Source organism: Ranitomeya imitator, chromosome 5 (assembly GCF_032444005.1).
Source record: "Ranitomeya imitator isolate aRanImi1 chromosome 5, aRanImi1.pri, whole genome shotgun sequence".
In the NCBI taxonomy this organism is placed as follows: Eukaryota; Metazoa; Chordata; class Amphibia; order Anura; family Dendrobatidae; genus Ranitomeya; species Ranitomeya imitator.
In genome coordinates, this window is record NC_091286.1 from 447,810,785 (window position 1) to 447,829,290 (window position 18,506).

The 18,506-nt window shown below is 41.1% G+C and overlaps 1 protein-coding gene across 2 annotated transcripts in view; it reads right to left on the reverse strand.

Annotated features, from left to right (window-relative positions):
- Nucleotides 1–739: 739 nt before the first annotated feature.
- ACAP2 (ArfGAP with coiled-coil, ankyrin repeat and PH domains 2) overlaps nucleotides 740–18,506 on the reverse strand; it is a 152,544-nt gene continuing 134,777 nt past the window's right edge. Inside the window, exons 21-23 of one of the 2 annotated variants that reach the window (XM_069727191.1) lie at nucleotides 15,631–15,741; nucleotides 9,814–9,875; nucleotides 740–1,646 (exon numbers count right to left, since the gene is read on the reverse strand). In XM_069727191.1, the coding sequence (XP_069583292.1) occupies nucleotides 1,543–1,646; nucleotides 9,814–9,875; nucleotides 15,631–15,741 (277 nt within the window). In that variant the 3' untranslated portion in view covers nucleotides 740–1,542. The remainder of the gene's footprint in view (nucleotides 1,647–9,813; nucleotides 9,876–15,630; nucleotides 15,742–18,506) is intronic. The other variant, XM_069727189.1, reaches the window with a different exon arrangement.

The following is an 18,506-nucleotide window of genomic DNA, read 5'->3' on the forward strand; positions in this document are numbered from 1 at the left end:
AAGACTATGTCCTGTCTTCTTCGTTCCAGGTTTCCTTGCCACATTTGAACACTTGTTCAATGCTAACAGTTTAACCAGTTGTTAACTGTCCAATAATCAATACATTAAAATAAATCTAATATAACTACATTCTATGTACAACTCTAAGTATAAAATAAGATATACCGTATGGCTCACACATTAGAAAGCTTGAAGACGGACTACCCTATACTAGAGCGATAATGCTGCAGAACTGGATCACAATTTACAGGTTTCTACAGGCAGGAAGAAATCCAGCTGGTGGAGACCTCTTTCCACATACTTCATATACAGTCTTACTGATGGGTCACCATGTATGTAAGATGGAGGTTTCAGAGCTGCATATTGTATCATGGTCACTATATGCATAAAGCTGAACAATAGTTAAAGGGGTTTTCTGGTCTGAAATGAGAAGTATGCAGTCAGTCAATGTGATGTGATGACCGTGCGATGTGTACACGGTCACTATTTCCCCAAGCGAGTGGGCGGCCATGTGAACGCACGTATGTGATTTGCATACTTGCCTTTACTTTTCAACTAGTCTTATCCTGCTCTTCTCAAAAGATGGATAAGACTAGTCTGCACATGACCACAAGGATGCAAATTGCATACAAGTCAATGCCCACTTGCTTGTGGCATAAAGGGGAAGGAATTGTTAGAGTGCACAAAGTCTGCAGGCACAGAGTGAATCCCTTTAAGAAAATGAAGGTAAAATTGATTTGATAACAGATTTTATAAGCAGGGCACAATTTAATAGGTAGCAAATAGTGAATGTTTTAATGTAGTACAATCAGTAATATACTGACAATAGGTAATTTGGAGTATTGCACAATGGCTTTAATTTTCCATTTCACACTAAATAGACTGTAATGGTTGGAAAATTAAGAGAACAGACCTCATAGCGTCGGTTATATATTTTAAACTACCCATTAAAAGAGCAGGGTATCTACGATAAGAAATGGATGTTAGGTTATCTGAAGGAGGCATCTCTTTGCACAGCAGGTAATGTTTCTTTGTCTTCTTTCAGACATCGTATGGATCATTATGTTTGGAAACTTTCCTTCAAAATGTCTGACTGTTCTAACAAATTAGTGCAATGCTGTCAAAGAAGGTGCAGAATTCTATAGAACGTAACACCGGGTATAATGGTTGAAGCAGTCTGTTGGTCCTTTTTACATGGAAACAAGAAAACTTGGCAGCACAGCCTATGGTGGACCCTATATAGTATTCACTCTAAACAACTGAAAGCATTATTTGTTCATATGCTCGTCACAAAAGAAAACGGCCACAATATTGCAAGGCAGCCATCAGTCACCATAACACTTAATGATGTCACACTTAAGTAAAATAGTGATTTATCCAAAGCGCAAAGCAGTGATCCTGTCAGGTGGTCCCATGGAATGCTAAACCCTTCCACCGAGAGCAGCTAAGCACTGGCCTGCAAAATACACTAGGGCTAATAAATAGGTTTTCTATTCTGATTAAATACTAATTTTAAAAAGTAAAGCTCAGAATGTATAGAATTCAAGACTTCTGAGAATCTGGCGGCTGAAAACGATTCAGTTTTTCGGGATTGTTGGATGCCATATGGGAAAAATCTCTGAAAATATCTTGGTAAGTTTCATCACCTGTAAAATGACAGAAAAAACAAACAAATTTGAATTATACACAATATATGAAAACATGCTTATAATGATGGTCGTTACTGGTAAAATAACACATAGGTTGACAGTGTTTCCCGATGCTAAGTTATTGATGACCTATCCAGTCTCAGATCAGTGGGGGTCCAACATATAGCACCTGTTACCATCTCCGGACGGATCACAGCACCTTCACTCCTGCGATTTACAATAATGGCTTATGCATGGGAGTGCCAAGGTCGGACCCCCACTGATCTGCTACTGGTGAACTATCAAAGATGGGTCATCAATATCATAGTACTGGAAAACCCCTTTAAAAGGGAAACGGTCACCATGACATTGCAGGCATCATGTTAGAGCTGGATGGGCAGAGCAGATATACTGTAGAATTTTGTGAGAAAAGATTCAGCATAACCTGTTCTTTATTAATTTAACTCTGCGCTCTTTCTGGAATTTTTGGTCCGCTCGGGGTCTGATCAGAGACAAAGGGAAGGTTTGCTGCTCATAAAGTTTGTTGCAAAATGAGATCCACTGAAATCTAGAAGGAATCCAACCGTTGAAGGACAGTAAGTAATAGAGAGCCCAGGGAACATTACTGGCACGTCCGTCCAATAAAAGAAAAGAACTTTCTTTAGATATCCATAAAAACATGTGGAATCACATAGCAGATTAAAAATACAACGCGCTTCTGGCACAACAAATCATAGGATGAAGGTTTTTGATTTTATTGGACAGACGTGTTGGCATTCTTCCCTTGTTGCTTACGTGCTTCGCCGGGTGGTCCTATCAGTGATCTATCTATTCACACGTATACAAAGAAAACTGCCTGTCATTGGTAGGACCGATAAGCCCAGAAACAGCAGAGCTCTAAATCATTGAAACTCAGGTTATACTGAATCTTTTCTCACAAATCTATATATCAATCTGCTCTGCTGCCCTGCTCTATAACATGGCGCCTGCAGACTGGACGGCATTTTCATGGTGACAGGTTCCCCTATACTATGAGGGGTCACTGCATACGCCTTAGGACAAATTATAAATCCCAACGTTACAATGTAACCTGTTCTTTATGACATGATGAAAGTGTTAACCATAGAGACCTTTGGCATGCATGGGCTAAAATGTAATTTACAAGGATTTCTACCTGCAGGAAGACTCCAAGAATCCAGACAGATGACAAGAAGGAGAAAAAGCAGAGTATGCCATATTTAAGCATATTAAAAAAAACTGCTTGCGGAACAGGAAAGTAAAAGAACAAACACACAGTATTGATGGTATATAAAAGCTATCTGTATGTGTAAGGCTGGAGTCACACAGGGCCATTAGATAGGCTATGTTACAATCACAGCGGTGATTGCTGGCACCCCCACTGTCATGAGAATAAGGGTCTCCAGTACCCAATGAGTGGAGCAGTGGTCGAGCATCCACACTGCTGCTCCATTTAACGTTTATTGGACTGACAGAAGTAGTATTGTATCTGCCTATATCCAGTGAAATTAAGACACAACCTCTTCAAAGTGGTTTTACAACTACAGTGAAAGATGGCAAATTCATCAGTAATATAAACCATAATACCGATTACTACAGCTCACAATGCTGCTGCACTGTATCAAAGGTCTACCCTACACATCAATAAGGCTAGCCACTGACTACAGGGAACTGGAGCATGACCCTCCAGACTTCAATGGACCCGTGTTGCAATTTCCTGTCCAGCAGGTATGGTGTATCATAGTGTTATAGCACAACCTAGAAATAAGCCATAACATAAATATTGGAATATCTCTTTAAAGAGAACCTGTCATGTAAAATAACACTGCAGATACGAGGTTATTCCGCAGATTAATAGCTTTCTGACACTGTGTTGTGCCTGCACTGAGAGCCCTACTGATTTATTTATTTTTTTTTTTTAAATCAGATAAATTTTTATTAAGGAAAACAATTATAACATATGACATCAAGCTATAATTCACATATAATCATATATTTTATGAACAAAACTCCCCCTCCCTTCGAGACCCCCTTAGTGCCTTCCTCATTTCCCATCCAATATTCCTTCCCCAAGCCAAATACAATTGTATAGTATGAACATCATCTATAACATTATGCATCCTCCCCACAAATCTAATTCCATTCTATCCATGGCTGCCATATCTTTTGAAATACATCGAGTTTATTTCTCTTAGTATATATACTTTTTTCCAATAAAATTATATGATCTGCCTGCGTAAGAAAGTCTCGTCTAGTCGGAGGCTCCTCTCGAATCCAGAACCAAGCTATCAATTTCCTTGCTATGAATAACAATCTAGCAATCGCCAGTTTAACCATAGATACCGCTGCTATTTCTTCCACATAACCTAATATACAGACCAAAGAGTCTCTGGGAATGACACACCTATACAGGTCCTTTCTCAAAAAATTAGCATATAGTGTTAAATTTCATTATTTACCATAATGTAATGATTACAATTAAACTTTCATATATTATAGATTCATTATCCACCAACTGAAATTTGTCAGGTCTTTTATTGTTTTAATACTGATGATTTTGGCATACAACTCCTGATAACCCAAAAAACCTGTCTCAATAAATTAGCATATTTCACCCATCCAATCAAATAAAAGTGTTTTTTAATAACAAACAAAAAAACCATCAAATAATAATGTTCAGTTATGCACTCAGTACTTGGTCGGGAATCCTTTGGTAGAAATGACTGCTTCAATGCGGCGTGGCATGGAGGCAATCAGCCTGTGACACTGCTGAGATGTTATGGAGGCCCAGGATGCTTCAATAGCGGCCTTAAGCTCATCCAGAGTGTTGGGTCTTGCGTCTCTCAACTTTCTCTTCACAATATCCCACAGATTCTCTATGGGGTTCAGGTCAGGAGAGTTGGCAGGCCAATTGAGCACAGTAATACCATGGTCAGTAAACCATTTACCAGTGGTCTTGGCACTGTGAGCAGGTGCCAGGTCGTGCTGAAAAATGAAATCTTCATCTCCATAAAGCATTTCAGCCAATGGAAGCATGAAGTGCTCCAAAATCTCCTGATAGCTAGCTGCATTGACCCTGCCCTTGATGAAACACAGTGGACCAACACCAGCAGCTGACATGGCACCCCACACCATCACTGACTGTGGGTACTTGACACTGGACTTCAGGCATTTTGGCATTTCCTTCTCCCCAGTCTTCCTCCAGACTCTGGCACCTTGATTTCCGAATGACATGCAAAATTTGCTTTCATCAGAAAAAAGTACTTGGGACCACTTAGCAACAGTCCAGTGCTGCTTCTCTGTAGCCCAGGTCAGGCGCCTCTGCCGCTGTTTATGGTTCAAAAGTGGCTTTACCTGGGGAATGCGGCACCTGTAGCCCATTTCCTGCACACGCCTGTGCACGGTGGCTCTGGATGTTTCCACTTCTCCACTATCTTCCTCAGGGTCCGGTCTCCTCTTCTCGTTGTACAGCGTTTTCTGCCACATTGTTTCCTTCCAACAGACTTACCATTGAGGTGCCTTGATACAGCACTCTGGGAACAGCCTATTTGTTGAGAAATTTCTTTCTGGGTCTTACCCTCTTGCTTGAGGGTGTCAATGATGGCCTTCTTGACATCTGTCAGGTCGCTAGTCTTACCCATGATGGGGGTTTTGAGTAATGAACCAGGCAGGGAGTTTATAAAAGCCTCAGGTATCTTTTGCATGTGTTTAGAGTTAATTAGTTGATTCAGAAGTTTAGGGTAATAGGTCGTTTAGAGAACCTTTTCTTGATATGCTAATTTATTGAGACAGGTTTTTTGGGTTATCAGGAGTTGTATGCCAAAATCATCAGTATTAAAACAATAAAAGACCTGACAAATTTCAGTTGGTGGATAATGAATCTATAATATATGAAAGTTTAATTGTAATCATTACATTATGGTAAATAATGAAATTTAACACTATATGCTAATTTTTTGAGAAGAACCTGTATATCAATTCAATCCGATTCAATACAACTGTCCAGAAGGCGGACCATCTAGGGCAATGCCACAGCCTGTGTAACATGTCTGCCCGTTCCTGCGAACATCGTGGACACTCGGAATCAGACCTCAAACCCATCTTGAACAGTCTATCGGGAGTTCTGTAAACTCTATGAATCACATATAATTGAGACATCCTCCCAGGTTCGCTCATAGAGATCTTAGTCACATATTCTAAAATAGATTCCCATCTATCATCATTTATCTCTCCCAATTCAGCTTCCCATTTCATTCTAGACTTGATGGGATGTTTGACTAGAAAGGTGAATAATAAATCTCTATACACTTCTGAAATTGCCCCCCTTGTCCCGCTGTTCTCCAAAATGGAAGCCAGCGTGATATCTATCTGGATCTCAGTAAGTTTTCTCCGACATTGAGACTGATACGCATGCTGAATTCTTTTATAATGATATAAATTTAAATGTGATAACTGGAATTCTGTTTGTAACTCCATGAATAATTTAAGTCTCCCTTGACCCATTAGCTGACCCATCCTTCTAATTCCTGCCTCTCTCCAGGGCCCAAATCCTTCCATTTGCTTAAATTCTTGTAAATTTATATTATCCCATATAGGAGAGTATTTGGTAAGGCCTGTGACACCCCTAATCTGTTTAACTTTTTCCCATACCTTATGAATTAGGAGAACCATAGGAAACCGAGAGCCCAGTTTTAAAAATTGCCCCCCTTCCAAACTCTCACCCAGAGGCCATTTTCCAATCAAATATCACATACTACTTGACGATTGCCCCTTTCCCGTCTCCTCCCCCCATCCTCCAATATGCTGGCATTGTGCTGATTAAAAATATACCCAAGGGTTAGGGAGCGCTAAGCCTCCTTCCGCCTTTGGCCTCTGCAAAGTTTCTTGTTTAAACCTTGGGCTTGAGAGCCCTACTGATTAGAAGAAAAGACATTATTCCCCCTGGCAGTCTCACCCTTTCAGTCATAGGGGTGGCACAATCACGGTTTCAGTGACCACTCAGCGGCGCCTCATCATTAAGGCCGGTTTCCAGTCAGTGCCGGAGACACGGTTACAGCCGCCAATCTTTATGCACAGAGCTGTGACTGAAAACGTGCCAGCGCCTCCCCTTGACTTAACGTCAAACACTGCTGGGAGGAGTAAAGTTCATTTTCTCCCGGCAGCGGGGCTCTCAGTGTGGTGCTGCACCGTGTACGAATGCTATATACCCGGAGATTAACCTCGTATTTACATAGGTTGAAAAAAGATATAGGCCCACCAAATTCAACCTTTCTCCAAAAATTGTAAATTTTGTCACTAAATTAACTATAACCTGCAATGTTATGTGTATTAAGGAAATCATCCAGCCCATTTTTAAAAGCTGTTATAGTGTCTGCCATTACTACCTTTTGTGGTCGACATTCCACAGTCTGACTGCTGTAACTGTAAAGAACCCTTTAGCTGACGGAATCGCCGTTTTTCAATGAGTGTCCCCTAGTCCTCAGTACAGTCTTTGGAAGGAATAATTCATGCGCCAGTCCTTTGTACTGGCCACACATATACATGTAAATGAGATCTCCTTTGAGGCGTCTTTCTTCTAAAGGTACCGTTACACTAAACGATTTACCAACGATCACGACCAGCGATACGACCTGGCCGTGATCGTTGGTAAGTCGTTGTGTGGTCGCTGAGGAGCTGTCACACAGACAGCTCTCTCCAGCGACCAACGATCAGGGGAAAGACTTCGGCATCGTTGAAACTGTCTTCAACGATGCCGAAGTCCCCGGGCAACCAGGGTAAACATCGGTGCAGGGCCGCGCTTAGTAACCCTATATTTACCCTGGTTACCATTGTAAAAGTAAAAAAAAAACACTACATACTTACATTCCGATGTCTGTCACGTCCCCCGGCGTCAGCTTCCCTGCACTGTGTAAGCACCGGCCGTAAAGCAGAGCGGTGACTGCTTTACGGCCGGCCGGCGCTGACACAGTGCAGGGAAGCTGACCCCGGGGGACGTGACAGACATCGGAATGTAAGTATGTAGTGTTTTTTTTTTGTTTGTTTTTTTTTAACTTTTACAATGGTAACCAGGGTAAATATCGGGTTACTAAGCGCGGCCCTGCACTTAGTAACCCGATATTTACCCTGGTTACAGGTGAACACATCGCTAGATCGGCGTCACACACACCGATCTAGCGATGACAGCGGGGTGATCAGCGACCAAAAAAAAAAAAGGTCCGGCTCATTCCCCACGACCAACGATCTCCCAACAGGGGCCTGATCGTTGGTCGCTGTCACACAAGGAGATCGTTAGCGAGATCGTTGCTACGTCACAAAAAAGCGTGATGTTGCAACGATATCGTTAACGATATCGTTGTGTGTGAAGGTACCTTAAGCTAAACAAGCCCAACTTCTCCAACCTTTCATCATATGAGAGGCATTCCATCTCTTGTAATAATCTAGTTGCCTGTCTTTGAACTGACTCTAATTTCTGAATGTCCTTTTTTAAATGTGAAGCCCAAAACTGGATCCCATATTCTAGATGTGGCCTCACCAGTGATTTATAAAGGGGAAATAATACTTTGGGATCGCAGGATTGGATCTCTCGTCATACATCCTAAAATCTTGTTTGCTTTTGCGGCTGCTGCTTGACACTGAGTACTGCTGCTCAGCTTACTTGTAACCAGAATACCCAAGTCGTCCTCCTGTTCAGTAGACCCGAGTATACTCTTATTTAATATGTATATATATATATATATATATGTATATATATATATATATATATATATATATATATATATATATATATATATATATATATATATATACACATATATATACATATATATATACATATATATACATATATATACACACACACACAGCAATAGGATTACTTCGTCCCTCATATCTGCAGGTTAATTCTTCCACGCTTTACATGGCTACACCAGAGGAGCAGAAAACGCTATGATGTTATCCTAGCCACATTGAAGGGAACTTATCACTCAATCCGGGCCTGGCTGAGTGATTGGAGATAGGTATGGTGTTCTCTAAAATGTCTGGCGTTTTTCACCACTGTTGAAGTTTAATGAATCACCTGGAGTAGCACTGCGACAAGCTATTTGGTAGTGGCACCAGACTATATCTTCTCTCCCTACAGTCCCCAGCTGGAACTTCAAACTATAAATTTCTATAAAACACTGGAGTGTTTAGAAGAAAATATACCTGGCTGCAATCATGCATTTAGGCTCTTATTCATACTGCATCAATCGACTGACAGGTTTCCTTTCACTCTCAGCTTATGGTATCACAACCTATATTCCTAAATGCAAGCAAACTTCAAAAGATGGAATAAGGCCACAACACGGCCAAAATTCTTGCCCTAAAGTGAAGAGGCTGGAGATGCGGTGTGCGACATTCGAAAGGGGCGGGATGGCGAGTAGTAAAGCAGCTGAAAAGGTAAGCAACGAGATGAGTATTGGTTAACGATAAATAATATTCACTTCAGGGGCTGTGCTGGTGGGCCATCTCGATCCTCCCCTATTATGGGTAAGTTAACTACCTACAATCCCCTCTCTGCTTCACCCCCTTGTTTACAGCCATTGAGCGTTGCCACTATGAATGGTGATCAGAGATGGTCTGTATAGGTACTATGCACCTTGAGTGCTGCTTGATACAGTTGAGGATCTACTTGTTGCTCCTCGCTCTTTTTCCTTCTTATTTGACACATTATGTTATTAATGGTACCGTAACTGTTTTTATGAAATTTTTCAATGTTGTTCTAGCCTTATTGGTGGTTTATTGTTACTCCAATTTCTCAGTCCTCTCTTTGTTGATCTACCAATCTAAAACCTCTATGGTCGCTATTACATTGACATAAAAATTATTAAGATAAGACAGGGAAGAAAACATATTGCAGCATTTAAGGTTATGTGGATAAGATGTGCACCTTACAGAGAACAATTTTTATAGCATCTAAGAAAATAAGGCGACTAATTCAGTGAAGTATGAAAACATCATCTCATCCTAAAAGCAGACGACATAATATGTGCATATAAATTCCATTAATCAGACGAGTTGCTGTTCATCTTCCTCCCTAAAGACTCAGGATGACCAAGCTGCAGGCTAATAAACTCTTGCATGCACTTTCTATATTGCATTTCTGTGTGGCTGTTGGTGGAATATTGACCTGGTTGTCCGTAAAGACCTTCCGATTCCCGCATCTCTTCATTCATACGCGCCAAGCGCAATCTAGAAAACAGGAGGTCAAAAAGTCAATTAAATACTTAAGAGAGAGCTATACTGTCAGCATGATTTACTGAAGATGTACATTTTGCTTGGCCCTGGCTGTGCTAGGATTTCTAGTCTAATTTTCAGTGTAATAATTCTTTCAAAAGTAGATAACTTTTACATAAAAATCAATAATTAATTTTGGGAAATTTTCCTTGCACAGACATGGTTATATTTCATCTTCCTGTATCACAACAACACAATGTAACATATCAACTCATTACTTTAATGAGAACCCGTCAGCTGCAAAAATGCTATTACCTGCGGATATAGTGGTAATCTGCCAAGTAAATAGCAGTCATGCTAGGTTCGTTTACTGGAAGGTGGCTACAGGGAGAAAACAAAGTTATATTCTCCCTGCAGCGGCTTGCTTTCAGACGTCGACAGACAACCTTGCTCTGCACAAGTACACAGCAGAGCAGGATGTCAATCAATAAGATTGGGAGTGATCAGTGCACAAGTCTTGTAGAATAAGTGATGACTAACAGCTCTTTGCACTGCCACGATGACAGGAAGTGAGCGGCTGCAGGGAGAATGTAACTTAAGGTTCTTCCTGCAGCCGCTCTTCCAGTAAACCAGCCTAGCATGATTAAAATCACTATTTACCTGCATGTTACCACTCTATCTATAGGTAAACAGAGTTTCTTGTAGCTGACAGGCTTTTAATGGCCTTTAAGTAAATAATAGTTAAAGTAAATTGGTCAACACAATAAGCTGGTCGTTTAAACGCAACATTTTATAGTGATGGTTGTGCTCTACTATTAAACAACACAACGTATACAGAGGACTCAGTGATCAGTCCACTATACAGAGCCTTAAAAAAGTATTTATCATATCCTGTGAACGTTTCCTAATTTTTCTCACATTACACCCACTATTTAAATGTATTTTATTGGGATTTTATGTGATATACCAGCACTAAGTAGTATTTGTGAAGTGTAAAGGAGACGATTGGTGCAGAATCCAACCAGAGGAGCAGCACTTTTAGACCTAATACTATCTAATAGACCTGACAGAATAACAAATCTGCAGGTGGTCGGGCATTTAGGAAATAGCGACCACAATATTGTGCAGTTTCACCTGTCTTTCACTAGGGGGACTTGTCAGGGAGTCACAAAAACATTGAACTTTAGGAAGGCAAAGTTTGAACAGCTTAGAGATGCCCTTAATCTGGTAGACTGGGACAATATCCTCAGAAATGAGAATACAGATAATAAATGGGAAATGTTTAAGAACATCCTAAATAGGCAGTGTAAGCGGTTTATACCTTGTGGGAATAAAAGGACTAGAAATAGGAAAAACCCAATGTGGCTAAACAAAGAAGTAAGACAGGCAATTAACAGTAAAAAGAAAGCATTTGCACTACTAAAGCAGGATGGCACCATTGAAGCTCTAAAAAACTATAGGGAGAAAAATACTTTATCTAAAAAACTAATTAAAGCTGCCAAAAAGGAAACAGAGAAGCACATTGCTAAGGAGAGTAAAACTAATCCCAAACTGTTCTTCAACTATATCAATAGTAAAAGAATAAAAACTGAAAATGTAGGCCCCTTAAAAAATAGTGAGGAAAGAATGGTTGTAGATGACGAGGAAAAAGCTAACATATTAAACACCTTCTTCTCCACGGTATTCACGGTGGAAAATGAAATGCTAGGTGAAATCCCAAGAAACAATGAAAACCCTATATTAAGGGTCACCAATCTAACCCAAGAAGAGGTGCGAAACCGGCTAAATAAGATTAAAATAGATAAATCTCCGGGTCCGGATGGCATACACCCACGAGTACTAAGAGAACTAAGTAATGTAATAGATAAACCATTATTTCTTATTTTTAGTGACTCTATAGCGACAGGGTCTGTTCCGCAGGACTGGCGCATAGCAAATGTGGTGCCAATATTCAAAAAGGGCTCTAAAAGTGAACCTGGAAATTATAGGCCAGTAAGTCTAACCTCTATTGTTGGTAAAATATTTGAAGGGTTTCTGAGGGATGTTATTCTGGATTATCTCAATGAGAATAACTCTTTAACTCCATATCAGCATGGGTTTATGAGAAATCGCTCCTGTCAAACCAATCTAATCAGTTTTTATGAAGAGGTAAGCTATAGACTGGACCACGGTGAGTCATTGGACGTGGTATATCTCGATTTTTCCAAAGCGTTTGATACCGTGCCGCACAAGAGGTTGGTACACAAAATGAGAATGCTTGGTCTGGGGGAAAATGTGTGTAAATGGGTTAGTAACTGGCTTAGTGATAGAAAGCAGAGGGTGGTTATAAATGGTATAGTCTCTAACTGGGTCGCTGTGACCAGTGGGGTACCGCAGGGGTCAGTATTGGGACCTGTTCTCTTCAACATATTCATTAATGATCTGGTAGAAGGTTTACACAGTAAAATATCGATATTTGCAGATGATACAAAACTATGTAAAGCAGTTAATACAAGAGAAGATAGTATTCTGCTACAGATGGATCTGGATAAGTTGGAAACTTGGGCTGAAAGGTGGCAGATGAGGTTTAACAATGATAAATGTAAGGTTATACACATGGGAAGAGGGAATCAATATCACCATTACACACTGAACGGGAAACCACTGGGTAAATCTGACAGGGAGAAGGACTTGGGGATCCTAGTTAATGATAAACTTACCTGGAGCAGCCAGTGCCAGGCAGCAGCTGCCAAGGCAAACAGGATCATGGGGTGCATTAAAAGAGGTCTGGATACACATGATGAGAGCATTATACTGCCTCTGTACAAATCCCTAGTTAGACCGCACATGGAGTACTGTGTCCAGTTTTGGGCACCGGTGCTCAGGAAGGATATAATGGAACTAGAGAGAGTACAAAGGAGGGCAACAAAATTAATAAAGGGGATGGGAGAACTACAATACCCAGATAGATTAGCGAAATTAGGATTATTTAGTCTAGAAAAAAGACGACTGAGGGGCGATCTAATAACCATGTATAAGTATATAAGGGGACAATACAAATATCTCGCTGAGGATCTGTTTATACCAAGGAAGGTGACGGGCACAAGGGGGCATTCTTTGCGTCTGGAGGAGAGAAGGTTTTTCCACCAACATAGAAGAGGATTCTTTACTGTTAGGGCAGTGAGAATCTGGAATTGCTTGCCTGAGGAGGTGGTGATGGCGAACTCAGTCGAGGGGTTCAAGAGAGGCCTGGATGTCTTCCTGGAGCAGAACAATATTGTATCATACAATTATTAGGTTCTGTAGAAGGACGTAGATCTGGGTATTTATTATGATGGAATATAGGCTGAACTGGATGGACAAATGTCTTTTTTCGGCCTTACTAACTATGTTACTATGTTACTATGTTACTATGATACATGATTTTATAATTTTAAAAATATAAATCCGAAAATTGCAAATTCGTATTTAGCCATTCTGAGTCAATGCTTAAAGGGACTCTGTCACCTGAATTTGGCGGGCTCTGTTACCGGTCCGATGGGGGGCGGTGTTTTCTGTTCTTTCATGCACCCCTTCCTTTCCCGCTGGCTGCAATATTGTCTTGAATTTGATTAGGTTTCCTCCGTAGTAAACACATGCGCAATGCAATCTCGCCTTGCACACGAGCAGTATGCTTTGCCCAAAGCCGAAAAGCATTAGTGCGCATGCGCACTATGTCCCGGAAGTATTTCGCTGTGTTCCGAGACATAGTGCGCCGGCGCATGCGCCCTATTGCTTTTCGGCTTTGCCCGCAGTTAGGCAAAGCATACTGCGCATGCGCAAGGCGAGATTGCATTGCACACGCATGTACTATGAAGGAAATCTAATCAAATTCAAGACAATATTGCGGCCAGCTGGAAAGGAAGGGGTGCATGAAAACAGAAAACACCGCCCATCGGACCATTAACAGAGCCTGCCAAATTCAGGTGACAGGTTCCCTTTAAGTCTTGCAACTGATTTTCAATGGGATTCAGGTCTGGGCTGTGACTGGGCCATTCACACACATGAATATGTTTTGATCTAAACCATTCCATTGTAGCTCTGGCAATATGTTTAGGGTCGTTGTCCTGCTAAAAGGTGAATCAATGCCCCAGTCTCAAGTCTTTTGCTGCCTTTAACAGGTGTTACTCCAGGATTGCCCTGTATTTACTGTAGCTCCATCCATATTCTCATCAACTCTGACCAGTTTTCCGGTCCCTGCTAAAAGAATAGCAGGGGATGGTGTTTTTAGGTGATGTGCAGTCTTAGTTTTCCACTACACATAGCAGTTTGCCCCCCAAATTCTACTTTGATCTCATCTGACCAGAGAGTTTTCTTCTACATGCTGGCTGTGTGTTGTACATGGCTTTTTGCAAACTGCAAATGAGACTTCTTTTGGCTTGCTTTCAAAACTGGCTTTCTTCTCGCCACTCTTCCATAAAGGCCAGATTTGTGGCGTGCGCTAGCGATGTACCGTCATTGAGTGATGGACCCTGGGATGTGGGTGGCAGATGCTCTATCTGCGCTAGTGCGAGGGCAAGTCGGCACTTGCGTTAACGCAGCCCATTTAACGCATGTGTTGAACGGGCTGCATTAACGCAATGTGAACCAACCCTAACAGAATACTGTTTGGTCCCTTATGTTCTCAAACAAACTTCTGAGGCCTGTACAGAACAGCTGTAGTAATACTGAGAATAAATTACATCAAGGTGGACTCAATTTATTAATTATAGTTTCAAACTACAGGGGGATGAATACAAATGTACATCACAAATTTCAGATTTATAATTTTTAAATATTTAGAAAACCATGTATAATTTCCTGTATACTTCACAAATACTTGCTTTCTATTGGTATATCACATAAAATCGAAATAAAAAAAAACCAAACATTTACGAACGTTGGTGTAATATGAAAAAAACGTCACTGGGTATGAATTCTTTATCAAGCCACTGTAATCTCAGAATGAACACCACTGACTCACGACAATAATGTGTCTGCCAGTAAACATAGTAACACAGGAAATTATTTGTGAGAGTCCTCAGTGGTTGGATGTTCCAATATTTATGGCTATCCCTCTCACATAATGATAATTCTGCTTTACATCCCTTGTCTTATCTATTGCCTTCCTTCTCTCTGTGCTATGTTGTGTATAAATATGTGATTCTTCAGAACTTGCTTTAGTCTTTGCCTGATGAAGAGACCTGTGTAGTCTCGAAAGCTTGCAATTTGTTACCATCTTTTCAGTTAGCCATTAAAAGTTATCAACCACTGAGGACTCAAGTCTAGTAAACATAGTAGTCATCAGCAAATGGTGAGGAAGTCTCCTTAAAGGTTGTCCGAACCAGTTCCATCCTTATGGCAGTAGATGCCTTCAATGTTGTAGGCATGAGTCCCACCTCTGGAACCTGCATCTATCTTAAGAATTGGGCCCTGTCAAACTCTGCTGTCTATAAGAAATCCCAAAATAGCTGAGAACCTTTCTTCAGACAGAAGTGTGCAACAAGGACCCATTTTCAAGACAGATGTGAATTCCAGTGGTGGGGATATGCCAGAATTGTGGAAGGTGGAAAACAATCATCATTACGAGTCTGCTGTATTATTTATTACACGCTATTAACAAAATGGTGCATATTTTTTGTGTCCTTTGGGCTAATAGTCCTTCGGAGCAGTCACCATAATATGCTATATTTAAATATGACTCTGTAGAATGGTGACAGACCAGCTTATAATTGTAAAGCCTCGAGAATAACTAATACTAGAAATTACGTACAGTGTTACTATATCAGCATTAGCAGCTTCCACAGCAATGCTTAACGGATCTTTTCCATCCTCATCGGTGGCATGTTGATTGGCTCCACGTTTCAAAAATAAGCAGACTTGTCTGGTAGAACATAAAAATGAAAATTGAAGGTGGTAAAAACACATACATACATAATCCGGTCTGAATACAGTCCTAATCACTATATTCCATTATCAGCCCACAAATGTTTTTAACCTAGTACAATCCTGTGTAGAACAAAAATACTTTCAAGAATGCAAGAATTGTGTGTAGCATACATTTTTATGGTTTTACTAATAACCTTGATGAAGCATTCTCACAAAATATTCCCTAAAACTGTGTAAATGTATATGTAAATGTATATGTAGTGCAAGTATACTCAGTGATTGCCGTCCTCCCCAGTTTCCAGCGCAGCTCCAGTCCTCTTCTGGCTAACATAACTAATCCGGCTCCCTCTAGGATGTGTGTGCGAGCCGGAAGTCACTTTAACAATGTATGGCTATGGAGAGTCAGAGCAAGACTTGCATTACAGCAAACAGTTTTTGCTCTTATTTTAGTCCATCTGCTCCCCTGGGTATTCCTTTTTTATATCCATGATACAGTTCAAGATATACAGCCCCTCTTATTTAGTGCTAATTTTTATGGTCTTTATCAAGAGGGTGTAGTTCCCAGCAGTCTAAAGACATATCCTCGGAGAGTCGTGTCAGATATGCCCTCTTGGTAAAGTCTATAAATATTTGCATCAAGTAAAAAGGCCCCTGTCTCCGGAACCATATGGCAGATTTAAATAAATAAATAAATAAAAAACATAATAAGGAGTAAAGAAAGAAAAAAAAAAGGAAAGAAAAGAACAAAAATGGACACGTTTGACCTGGTGACGTTCCTAAAATCACATCACGAAAGAATAACAAAATTGAAATTTGCAAGTTCCTCTATTTTTCACAGGTTTGGTTTTGTATTAAAGGGATTTTCCACTAAATGTATACTGAGGAACTATCCTCAGTCTAGGTCATCAATATATGATCATTGAGGAACGGACACGCCGCTACCACACTTATCAACTCTGTTCAATAGAAGACGAGCTGCGAGACCCGAGAACAGCCACGTAACAATAGAACAGACACAGTGTTCCAATCTGTACATGGTTTACATCTGCTCGTCACTGAAGCTGGTGACAATAGAATATGGTGTTAATAACCTTTCCTAACGGATCGGTCGCCATATGAAATTAGTGGACAACTCCTTTCCTCCTCTATGTCACAAGAAGAAAAAATGGTTGGCCATACACACACATATACACATATACACATATACACACACACACACTTTTCAGGGGTGTCAAATACTTTGCATGAAAATTACAAGCGTACACTAAAGTCACCCTGAGGAGGACCGTAGTGCATTTTCGCAGTAATGTTGCCCTATCTTTTCCTATGGACATTCACACGTTTACAATTCATTTCCTTCACATAGTATTAGCAATAGCTGCCCTAAATAGCATTACAATATACATTACTAGACTGTTCCAGCCACATACAATGCACTGCTGCAGTTTACAGAGACATTTTCAGTGGGACGATTTGTAGTTGTCAATGACAGCATTCAGTTCACCATAGACTGTACTATAAAAAAAAAATGGAAAAAAAAAATGGAAAAAAAAAATCTTTTTCTGGTAGAAATGGGAAATGAAAACAAAAAAAACAAAAACCAATTCCACTGTTCTTGCTAGGGTTCTTGCACTTTTTTTCATTTCCTCTTTTTTGTTAGCCCAGCTGTAGTTTTTAGGGTATGTTCACACGTTCAGGATTTCCATCCTTTTTTTTTCCTGACTGTTTTTTTAAAAAACTGCAGCTCTTGGCAGAAAACGCAGGTCCTTTTTTTGGTCCTTTTTTGGTCCGTTTTTGATGCGTTTTTTGATGCGTTTTTTGATGCGTTTTTTTGATGCAGTTTTCTAGCCAGAGTCTGTGTGTTTTCTAGGAATTTTTTTAGGGTTAAAATGGCTGAAAATACCCTAACCCTACCCCTAACCCTACCCCTAACCCTAACCCTACCCCTAACCCTACCCCTAACCCTAACCCTACCCCTAACCCTACCCCTAACCCTACCCCTAACCCTACCCCTAACCCTACCCCTACCCCTATTCTAACCTTAGTGAAAAAAAAAAAAAAAAAAAATTCTTTATTTTTTTTATTGTCCCTACCTATGGGGGTGACAAAGGGGGGGGGGTGTCATTTACTATTTTTTTATTTTGATCACTGAGATAGGTTATATCTCAGTGATCAAAATGCACTTTGGAACGAATCTGCCGGCCGGCAGATTCGGCGGGCGCACTGCGCATGCGCCCGCCATATCTGCCGGCCGGCAGATTCGGCGGGCGCACTGCGCATGCGCCCGCCATTTTGCAAGATGGCGGCGCCCAGGGAGAAGACGGCCGGACGGACACCGGGACGCCGGGTGAGTATAAGGGGGGGAGATTAGGGCACGGGGGGGGCATCAGAGCACTGGGGGGGGGCATCGGAGCACTGGGGGGGGGCATCGGAGCACGGGGGGGCGGGATCGGAGCACGGGGGGGGCAGCCACACTCCGCCCACGCACTTCCGCCCGCTCCCCGCACTTCCTGCTGCAGCGGTTCTGCACATCAAACCGCAGTAAAACCCGCAGATATATTTTTGATCTGCGGGTTTTACTGCGGTTTGGACCTCACAATGGAGGTCTATGGGTGCAGAACCGCTGCGGCTCCGGAAAAAGAATTGACATGCTCCTTCTTTTTTCCGGGAGCTATTCAGCGCGTCTTTTTTTTTACAATTTCCGGACCATGTGCACAGTGTGTCCTGTTTTCCATAGGGTACAGTGTACTGTACCCTGCA